Source organism: Coptis chinensis, chromosome 6, assembly GCF_015680905.1.
Source record: "Coptis chinensis isolate HL-2020 chromosome 6, ASM1568090v1, whole genome shotgun sequence".
In the NCBI taxonomy this organism is placed as follows: Eukaryota; Viridiplantae; Streptophyta; class Magnoliopsida; order Ranunculales; family Ranunculaceae; genus Coptis; species Coptis chinensis.
The window spans coordinates 5,748,902-5,760,203 of record NC_141461.1 but is presented as its reverse complement, the minus strand read 5'-3'; the positions used below and the strand labels follow the sequence as shown (position 1 = coordinate 5,760,203).

At 35.9% G+C, this 11,302-nt stretch overlaps 2 protein-coding genes and 1 long non-coding RNA gene across 3 annotated transcripts; 2 read left to right on the top strand and 1 right to left on the bottom strand.

The window, feature by feature from the left end:
* The first annotated feature begins 363 nt into the window (after positions 1–363).
* LOC147491037 (protein FAR1-RELATED SEQUENCE 5-like) lies at positions 364–3,191 on the top strand. Its single transcript, XM_086567169.1, has 6 exons — positions 364–466; positions 549–806; positions 1,143–1,240; positions 1,333–2,021; positions 2,274–2,380; positions 3,121–3,191. The coding sequence occupies exons 1-6, from the start codon at positions 364–366 to the stop codon at positions 3,189–3,191; spliced, it is 1,326 nt and encodes a 441-aa protein (XP_086423295.1).
* Positions 3,192–4,044: 853 nt separating this feature from the next.
* LOC147491036 (uncharacterized) lies at positions 4,045–5,373 on the bottom strand. Its single transcript, XR_015198918.1, has 2 exons — positions 4,999–5,373; positions 4,045–4,543 (listed from the first exon to the last, which is right to left on the bottom strand). It is a non-coding gene; the product is annotated as an uncharacterized LOC147491036 (long non-coding RNA).
* Positions 5,374–5,960: 587 nt separating this feature from the next.
* Positions 5,961–8,514, top strand: LOC147491035 (Proteinase inhibitor, propeptide). Its single transcript, XM_086564764.1, has 3 exons — positions 5,961–6,204; positions 6,296–6,393; positions 8,315–8,514. The coding sequence occupies exons 1-3, from the start codon at positions 6,020–6,022 to the stop codon at positions 8,386–8,388; spliced, it is 357 nt and encodes a 118-aa protein (XP_086420890.1). The 5' UTR covers positions 5,961–6,019; the 3' UTR covers positions 8,389–8,514.
* The last annotated feature ends 2,788 nt before the right edge of the window (positions 8,515–11,302 follow it).

Genomic DNA, 11,302 nt, shown 5'->3' with positions numbered 1-11,302 from the left:
GTGAATATTGAAAGTGCCACTAGGGCATAGGGCGCGTAACTGTTCTCCACCACCGATGCCACTATTATCCTCTACATTTCTTTGAGATCTCTTTGCGAGTAATTCTACACTGACACAGAAATTTGACACAGTCAACCAACACACTGAAGTGGACGCTGACGTGTCAAGTCCATCTAAGCAAAAATCAACCCAGTCAAATCAACTGGACTCTTTTTTATTTGTTTTATTTTTTGATTTATTAAACCCTCGTCTATTATCTCTTTTTTTTCAAACTCAAAAAAAAAAAAATAACACCAAATAATTATTGATCGTAATATACCCATGTTTTAATTATTTGTAATTGGTTACTTCTTTCTTTTAGGAATGGAGCCAGAAATTTATGAATTTGACGATATAAGTATAAAAATGCCTGAAAATGAGGGTATCAATGATAAAAAATTGGAAGATACAATTGATGTTGATGTGGGTATGGAGAATGAATTCGCTCAAGAAGAAAAAGTGAGAGATCCAGAAATAGGAATGGTGTTTGATAGTTGATACTGCCGAAGGATTGTTTGAATATTACACTAAATACGGTACTGAGAATGGGTTCTCAATAAAGAAAAGGTCTTCGTCGAAGGGAGATGATGGGGTGGTTCGATGGGTGCTTTTTACATGTTCTCGATCAGGCAAGATAGAGAGCACTTCAAGAAATGCTTTCAAATTGCATCCAGCTACCAAAACCCAATGTAATGCGAAGCTTAGAGCTGCTTTAAATTCTGATGGAAAGTGGCGGGTGACATCCATAGTACTTGATCATAATCATGGTTTGAGTCCAGGAAAGCCACGATATTTCATTAAAAAATCGTAAATTGAACCGACGTGTCAAAAGGAAACTTGAGATAAATGATCAAGCGTGTATTTGGCCAAACAAAAGTTATTCTTCTTTGGCGGTGGAAGCGGGTGGACTTGATAAACTGTCGTATTTAGGTAAAGATTGTCGTAATTATGTTGAGAAATTCAGATGGTTAAGGCTTGGCAATGGGGATGCTACAGCTGTTTAGAATTACTTCGCAAAAATGCAAGCAGATAATTCTAACTTCTATTTCCTCATGGATTTAGATGACAATGGTAGAATAAGAAATTTATTTAATTTTGGGCAGACGCAAGGAGTAGAGCAGCATATGAGGAGTTCAGTGATGTGATCACGTTCGACACAACTTACTTAACTAATAAGTATGACATGCCATTTGCTCTTTTTGTGGGTGTGAATCATCACGGTCAGTCAATGTTTTGTTGGGTTGTGCTTTAATATCGCGTGAAGACATCAAGACTTTTTCTTGGGTTTTTCAGACTTGGCTTGGTTGTATGGGTGGTAGTGCTCCTAATGCAATAATTACATACCAGGACAAAGCCATGCAAAATGCTATAGAAATTGTGTTTCCGAATGCACGCCATAGGTGGTGTATATGGCACACCATGAAAAAGTTATCTAAAAAATTACGGGTTCGTAAGAAGTACAAGTCAATTAAGTTTGCGATGCAACAAGCTGTTTATAATTCCTTAACAACCACCGAATTCGAAGGAATATGGAACAAGTTTATTGAGAAGTATGATTTTAACGAAAATAGATGGTTAGATGGTTTGTATAAGGAGAGTCGTCGTTGGGTTCCTGCATTTGTAAAAGATATTTTTTGGGCGGGAATGTCAAGTACTCAAATAAGTCAGAACATGAATGCATTTTTTGACGGGTATGTCAATTCGAAGACTACATTGAAACAATTTGTCGAGCAATATAAGAATGCATTACGGAGCAAGGCTGAGAAAGAAAACCAAGAAGATTTTAATTCCTTCAACTCCCCAGTCCCATGTATTACTCACTGCTATAAAATTGAGAAACAATTTCAGGATGCTTATATAACTGCAAAATTCAAAGAGTTTCAGAAGGAGTTAACGGGGAAGCTCTACTGTGATGTGTCTTCAGTTAAAAAGGAATGTGGATTGAGGTGTATGAAATTTTCGAAGATGTTATGGTTGGAGAGGTAAATCTACAACTTACTTTTACAGTTTGCTTCAACCCAGATGACAGTGACATCAAGTGCAATTCTCGCTTATTTGAGTTTAGAGGAATCTTATGTAAACACATTATTGTCGTATTGATTCAAAAAAAGATTCAAAATATACCTGAAAAGTACATTCTTCGTCGATGGAGGAAAGATGTAAAGAGGTCATACAAAGGTTAAAATCAGTTACTTTGATTGGATGCAAAACCCTGAGAATGAACGTTTTGATAGGATGTGTAATGCCTTCTATGAAACAGCAGACTTGGCAACTGACAATGAAGATAAGACAAATATTGTTATGAAGTGGATTAAGGGCTTGAATAATGAACTAAAGAAAGGTGAATGAGCATGTGCGAGTAGTCAGCCTACTACATGTGGAAGTGATCAACCTACTGCATATGAAACTAGTGGTAATGTTCATACTACAACTAAGGATAATGGCCTTATTCGTAGTCCTCAATTAGTTCGTGGTGCAGGCCATCCACCTTTCAAGCAGAAGACAAGTAAGCTGGAACAAGCTGTTAAAAAGTTGCAAGAAAGGAAGAAGAAAGAGGGGAAGCGAGAACAAGTCGTTAAAATGAACCAAGGAAAGAAGAAGAAAGGGATGAGCGCACAATTGAAAATACAATGAATGATTTAGATTTGGAGAAGGTTAGCAAACAACCGTATTGAAACATTTTTTTTTTTTAAATATTTGATTTTACTTTTTTTTTTAGTTATTTGCTCATTTGTATGAATTTTACTTTAAATGTAAGACCTAATTGGTGGATCAAAAGTTATGGAGTCTGGTGAGACACAAGAAAGCATTGTATTAAAGGTTTATATTTATCATAGTTTATTGCTATTTATTATTATTATTATTATTATTATCATTTTTTGAAGTTGTTCCGATAAATTGGATTTATATTCTTGGTACGTATGATATAATTGGTGGAGCAGAACTTATGGAGTTTGGATGAAGAATGAGAGTTAGTCGAGCAAACTGTTTCTTTTACTCTTAGTTGTTTGTATATTATGAAATGGCAGCATAAAAATACCATATTTTTATGTCCCTACTTATGGTTTCTTCCTCTTGCAGGTTTTGACTCAAATTTTGCGTTATTGGGTGATCATTTGATTCATATGTTTGAGAGCTATTTTGTGAGTTGAAGGTGTACATGTGACATAGTGCTTTTGTTGGGTTTGTGAGGTCTTTTAGGGGAGTTTTGTATGACAAAGTCAAGTGTGCTATGATCACATTCTTTTTTTGTAGCATGTCATAATATTGTATTGGCTAGAGTGGGTCTTAATCTTTTCTTGTATGTTGGTTAAACATTGGAAACAAAGTGTAACAAGTACTCCATGTCCATGTGAGGATATTGATATAAATGAATGTTTCATTGATTTTTTGTAGTTGTATCGTTGATTTGTTTTAGCATAATTTTTATGTCTGAGATCCTTTCAGGTATGACTTTCTTTAGTGAAGCCTTTCCCAATTGTAGGATCCTTAAGAAGTTTTCTGGACTTTGTCTTATCTTACCTTTAGAAACACTTCCAACTTCTAATGAAGCCTGCGGCCCTTCATTCATTCTATCATTCTTGTCTTTAATAACTTTTTGCTTCAACTATAGGATCTTCCCCTTTTTTTCATTGTCAAGTGCTAAGGAAATAGAGACAAGCCCAGATGCAATATTTTCTCTGCACCCAAGCCTGAGGCAATATTTTCTCTAACCTTAAAATCCATTCTCTACTTCTCGCTCGAGTACAAACTCACGTAAACGTAATAAATTTGGCTACTAAGATTTTAATTATAATACACTTAAGTACTTAACCAACTCGAGTAGTAGACTTAAAAAGTATATTGACACTTCATTGAATGGGATTTTGGTGGATTTGAACCACCGTCTCTTGAGATGTCGTCGAGATACACTCAGACTCTCAAGTGCTTTACTATTTAAGCTAAAAATCCACTTCACTTCAGTATACAAAAAGAATATCTACACAAACCCAAACCCAAGGATCATTTACTGAAAAAGAAAACAAACTTCATAGTCTTTAATGTAGAAATCAATAAGACATTCAAAGGTACGAACAGTGGGAATAAACCCCAACCCCACTATCTTATTTGCCGAGTACCGTTAGCATTAGCTTAAATAAGATGATAGTGTATATATATTGATTGCTCACATGATTGAGAAGGATTCCTCATGTCCCAGAGTCTGCATGTGCTGTCCTAGTTACTAGAAGCTAGGATCCCGCCAACTAGGTGCCAAGCCGAGGTGAAGGAATAGTCCAAATGTCCTTTTAGACTCTCAACCACCTGCAACAATTTTCTCGGATATAACCAAGTTACCACCATTGGTGTTATAGAGTGTTTGAAGAGGTAGATCTCTAGATTGGGGAGGAACAGAGACTCTTAACACTTCATCCTGACGCAAGTTCTTGAAGCACCAAATGTGAGGGAGTAAAGGGAGCCTGGTTTCACTGATATGGTTTGGGAAACTGAGGCCTCAATCCCAAGCCTGAAAAGATACATTCAAAATGAGGAACAATGAGAGACAACTACGATATCAGTCAAAACAATTGAAAGTGAAGCAACTTAAAAAACACCTAAATGCATAAATCAAACAGGAAGAGAAGGGTTTGTCATCAGTATCACTATTCACTACTAACAAAAGTAAAAGACAAACTTAAAAACAGATTAGAATACCAAATGCACCAAAGAGAAGAAACAGAAAACACCCAAGTCCTTGAAACAACAAAATGGCATAGAAAATTTAGATTCATAAACATTCACTACTAACAACTATGAACACTACTCAAATCAAGTATCAAGCTAAACATTTATTCTAGCTAGAAAGTTGAAATAAAACAATGTGCTGAGGTGAAAGTGAATGTTACTATCTAATGGAAGTTTAGCAGCAAAAGCATGACTACTGAAGAGTGAGGAATAAACTAGCAAAAGAGTTAATACCACCTCCATTTCAACACAAGCTAAGCTAGTAGAAAGAACTCAAAATAAAAGAGTTTTAGATGAAATGTGTGTATGGAATGAGCGAATATTTATATTGGAAAAAAAAAATGGTAAGAAAGAGCTGAGCTTTTTGAGGAGAAGAAGATTTGAGAGATGCAAGCTTGAAATAGAGCTGAGCAAATAATTATGTTTGAGGTTGAACCTTGAAATAGTTTTAAAAAAAAGGGTTGGAACAAGTTGAAATTATTGATGAAGTGGTGGTTAGAAATCTTAGACCCCTGGTCGTGATTGACAAAACCCTTTCTACCGAAACCATTTTAGTATGTTTTTCACAAGTTGAATTCCGAGATTCATAGTTTAGGTTCATTTATAAAGGGACAAGAGAGACCAGGGTTTAATAAATCAAAATAGAAAAAAAAAAAAAAAAAAAAAAAAGACAAATAAAAAAAAAATGTCCATTTGACTTTGTCTACGTAGATATATCATGTCAGCCGTTCACCTCGTGTGTTGGTTGACTGTATCAAGTTTGTGTGTCAACCTAGAATTACTCAAGATTTTGTGGCCTTGCTTTAACACTAGAACGCGCATATTCGAATCATATCTTTTGGTGCTACGGAAATATTGTCAAGCTGGAGGTCAGTCAATATGAAGATATAAGCAACTGGTTGCTTTCCAAATTCCAACAAAGATCTCAACGCGTTTGAGGGGTACGTTTGCCAAGTATTTCGAAATGTGTCTGCAAATATAATACTTTTTATCTTCTCCGAATTGGTCGAAAGTCGAAACAGTTATAAAATATATCAACAATATCTCTCGGTATTTCAGAGAGGTCGGCAAACGAACAATACCGACATGTCGTTCCATGACACCTAGAAAACAATGAAAAACACCTGGACCTCTACATTACCGCCACCTGTCCACAAAAAAGTAATTAAACTCCTAATCAATTTCTTTCCCATTAAGTAATCATCCTAATCCACTTTTCCCAAACAACAATAAAAAGAAGTCCCCTTCGTTGAAAGCAATGCAGAAAAAAATTTCGTTGCTCTCATTTTCCTCTCTCACAATCTTCATAACATTTTTACTTCTATTAACAATGTCTCAATCAACATCACCTGATGCTGGTGTTCATATTGTCTACTGTGCAAAACCTGAAGGAGAAGAATCTGAAGCTTATCATATTCGAACTCTTGCTTCTGTTCTTGGCAGGTCAGTTTTTTTTTTTTTTCTTTAAAGTTTGTTTTTTTTGCATTTTTTGTTGTTTAATTTATGATGGGCTGTTTTGTTTTGGTTAAAATAGTGAGGAAGCTGCAAAAGATGCAATTATTTATAGTTATAAGGCTGCTGCTAGTGGGTTTTCTGCTAAACTTACTCCTGAACAAGTTTCTCAGATCTCAAGTATGTTACTTTGATTCTTTGTGTTTTGTAATTTTTATAATTTGCATCATTTTTTGTTGGGATTTGTGTGTGAAATGTAAAGTTTAGTTTTTTCTAGTTATAATTATGTGTTCTATTGAGTTGTTGTTGTGCTATGGTGGTTTGTTGGTTTATGAATTTGATGAAATTTTGTAGGGAAGTTGAAATTGAGTTTTGATTGGTGTTTTAGTTTCATTATTGAAATTGGACTTGGGAGAAGAAGAATAAAGATGGATATATAGGAAAGTAATGAAATATTTTGTTTAGGGTGGAGCTCATTCTAAGAGCAAGTCCAGTGAGGGGCTATATGGGCTGCTAAAGGCAAATATAACACCCTAACTACAAAAATGTCATTCGAGTCAAAACCCAGCCAAAGTTAAGACATTCGCTAGCAGCTGCTATAATAAGTTCAGGAGACGGACGACATAGTTTTTGACGTCCGTGTGTTAAATTTCGATGGATGGCAGAAACTGTGCCGTCCGTTCAAAACTATTTCAACTTAAGTTACAAAATAATGGACGGACGGCAGAAACTATGTCGTACGTATCATTTAGCACTTTAAAACAGAAAACGTGATTAGATTGGTTTTTTGATTTTGGGGTGCCAAATTTGGCTGTGCAAGCTAAAAGGCCTATGTGGCATTTTTTAGTAGCCCAATTTAGCAGCTCTAATAGGTACTCGCTATTGGACTTGCTCTAATTGGTACTCGCTACGGGCACCTTCCATTTTGTGTTGGAGATTTTAAAAAACAAAAAAATTATTACAAGTTTGCCATTGCCCTAAAATACATATTTTGTGTTGGGCACCCTCCCCACTCATCACTGGTAATCTATTATCTTCCTTTTCAGAAGGAGTTATAGGGCACTTTTTGAGAATAATCTCGTTTGTACCATTTATACTCTTCTTCACCCACGTTTCTTTCTAACTACAATCAATATCCAGCTGCAAAACTCTAGATCGTTCTTCACCCACATCCCCGTCAGAGACATTAACAAAGAAGAACACGAATGATCGAGTTTGTAAATTTGTTGGCAATGAGTTGTGTAGAGTGTGGTTGCCAAATGGAGATAGGTCTGAACTCTGAAGCACAAAGAGAGGAAGAAGGGTATGGAAAACTGGTTCTAACCGGTTATCTGGTTTTATTTCAAGTTGAGTTTTATTTTGTAGGAGGGGGTGTATTAGACTATGTAGTGCCCAACACAATTGCAGACCCCAAATTGGGTCGAGTTGGGACGGGGTTTGCCCAAAATAATTTGGGGGTTGTCAATAGTAGGAGTCTTCTAATATGATATCTCCCAACCCAAAAACGTTCCTTACCGCTCACTTGATTATATTACTCTTAATAGGAATTATAACTGTCGAGAGTGATCCAATACTAGCTATCACAGTTGAACTACATCCACCACTCTCTCAGCCACATTCCATCATCCCAGTCTCCACACTCCCCGCACACGCTTCATAACATCTCCTCTTGCTTCAGTTGAATAAAAGAGTTTGCCCGTACGGTAGCCGTACTACCTTGATGAACAGAGATCGATGTTAACCATACTCAAACTCATGCAAACAAATGATAATTTTACTCAATAGCCTTTAACAACTGATAAGATTGAAACATAATCCTCATATGATTTCTCTTTCAATCTTCCTACAAGATTGCCAAATTGCATATGCCCAAGAACATGATCCGGGATAATCCCATCTCATGTGGTCATATGCCTTTGTGAAGCTAAACTTGGTTGTGCTTATAATCGACTAATTATTTGCATACGAACTCCAATAAAACTTTGTTTAATTTGGACTTTCTTTCTTGATGGTTCTCTGAACTTAATTGCTTTGAATATCTCCACTTTCTACATTTATATACAGTTTCATGGCATTTACTGTTAAAATTATATTTTTGCAGAGGAACCAGGTGTTCTTCAGGTGGTCCCGAGCAGGACATATCAGCTGCATTCAGGGCCTGGCAATTTACATTGAACTTAACATTTCTTGGATGGGCAAGAAAGTAGAGAACAGGTCTTGTTTCATGTATAGAAACCAAGTAACCTAAACTATGTACTGTTGCTGCAGCGTAATAATATTTCAAGACTGGTTTTAACGTTATGGTTCATGTGTTTCGGATGATGGTTACTTGATTGTGTATTATTAACTTTATGTGTGTTTTAAGACTTGAACAAAGGAATATCTGAATTTGTGACGACTAGAAAAATGAAAATCTGAAGTTGTTTGTGTTTGAAATTTAGTTTCCAAACTTGAAAAGGAACTACTGTAATTCAAAGCCGAAGGAAATATGCTATGAGAATTGAAATGGTGTTATGCTATAAGAGTTGTGTTGGCGGCGCACTCTGGTTCCTTATAATTAAAACTGCAAATTATCACAACTTTTTATTATCACAAGTAGAAAAAAAAAAATCTATTAGAAAAGAGCTGTTCTTGGTTTTGAAATAGCAAGCTCTTTTACCTAGTCCCTGATCATAGGAGCACGTGGCTATCTACTGTTGGCATAATGGTCTATGCAGATCTATTGATATCATGAAGATGTTAAGAGGACTGCTAATGGCTTATGTAATGGTTAATTTGTTATCCACTACCAATGGCTTACTTGGGAGTAAATAATGCTGTGAGCAAGCCTCTCTAACGGGTAGATGGATTTGCAAAGAAGCTTGCTCAACGCCTCGAAGGTCTTGGTAGGATTCTTACTTGCTGGCCCGGTCCTACAATTGTTTCTTCCGACGCTCAACTTATTTAGTATTTTAGTATAAGTTTGAGCTTCTTCAAACAAAGCTCAGTTAATGGTTTAAGTTACAGAAAGTACATCCACAGAAGTTCTAGGTTTTGAAGGGACAGAGATTTTCTAACTGCTGATTCTTGAGTTGGGCAAATTTACTTCAGAAGTGCCCGTGAACATTTTGTGCTTCTGTGGGAGTGTTGGAATGCTATTCGTGTGAAAATAGTGTAGCAGGTTGAGCAAGTGGGTGGTTGGTTTGAGAAAGATGTGGTAGCCGAAGTGATCAAGTATCCGTAGAATGGAACAGATCTTATTTTCTCATCTTTATGCTTTTTTTTCCTGACTCGCTGAGAGACACGGAGTGAACAGAACAATATTATGGTTGTTACCGCAGCCAACAATATGCATACGTTACATGTCCAAGAGTAGTATGGTGAATTGTGAAACCTCACATTTAGATTATATTTCTTGTCACACTAGATCCCAACTCCATTAAGCAAACATCTTTTGTACAGTTACTTGCCCAGATTAAAAATGCTATAAGTTTGAATAACACATTAACTATCTCCCAACTCCATTAAGCAAACATCTTTTGTACTGTTGTAGAGTTACTTTTGCAGATTAAAAATGCTATGAGTTTGAATAGCACATTAACTAATTTTTTTTCGATGAAACGAATGGCACATAAATGCAAGTCTATATCTATATGCCCACATACACAGAGAAAAAATCATACGTATCAATATAACTTTTATTTATTTATTTATTTATTTTTATTTTGTTTTTGTTATCAATGGAGCAGCCAAGTGTTGACGAAGTTACCAAGAGCGACGAAGTTACCAAGAGCAGGAGAATCCCACTAGATACGGTGCAGAGGGGGTGGACGTTTCTAATGGGTAACATGGATATGCTTAAAATAGCTACATATCGTTCCATAAGTTAATAAGGATTCATGCCTTCATTGTACTATAAATAAAGGTGTACAATACTTAAACCTTTACTTAAATCTTTACGTAGTGAAGAATATTCAAAGTATAAGAATCATAAGTGACAAAGTCTTAAACTTAGGTCTTGTGTATACAATAAGTTATCAACACACATAACACATCCAACGTTCTCCTCTCAATCCCGCACATTAAAAGCCATGTGTTTCCATCCTAGATTCGTGAATGATCTAGAGAATCAACCCTCATTCTCATAGAAAACGGTATGTACTTTCACATTCACTAGGTGAGTCTATCAAGAGTGCTCCTATAACTATGCACTTTGCCCATAAGGACCATAGAACTTCATTAAGAGTTTTTCCCAGAAAACCTCAACCTTTATTCATCACTCAGGATCTCATATATTAACTATCCAATTACGGGACAGATTAGTAACAATGCATGTCTCATAACCAACATTCTATGACTTGTTCTTCCATTTGAACCTAGTTCTTGGGATCTCTAGTCCCTAGGTTGGGTTACCATCATAGATGTTCATTTTTCAATGGGCTTCAGTCCCATGCTAGTAGAGCAGTCCACACTGTATCTCTGGCCAGAGCTTTGGTATGTAAATCTGCAAGGTTATCTTCAGATCTCACAAAATCAAAATAATATGGACTCTCCCAGTAATAGCTGTAATGCTATCAACAAAGTATCATTGTAACTAATACTGTCTATCTCAGACTAGTATATGAGTAAGAAGGCCTTGTATTCAACTAGCTTCTTCACTTGTACTAGCCAAAACAATAATCTCAAACTCCATAGCAAACTGTGCTATTATGGTATGTTTATTAGATTTCCAAGATACAACACCTCCACCAATGCTAAACACATAGCCACTGGTGACCTCAGAGTCTTTTGGAAGGATGTTCCAATCCGAGTCTATTGTTTCCTAGTGTACCTACAAAGAACACCTACTGTATAGGCAATGTCAGGCTTTATACAATTTGTAGCATATCTCAAAACTACGAATGATATTTGCATTTTTCTTCTGATTCACAGGTTCACCATTATTAACAAAATAATTTAACATTAGAATAAAAAAGATAGCAAACAGGCATGTAATCGAAGTGGTTATACTTCTTCAACACTTTCTCAATAAAGTATGACTGATATAACATATGTCAATCGATGATCTTGTAATCAACTTCACCTAAGTCCTTCATATCAAATTAAAAGA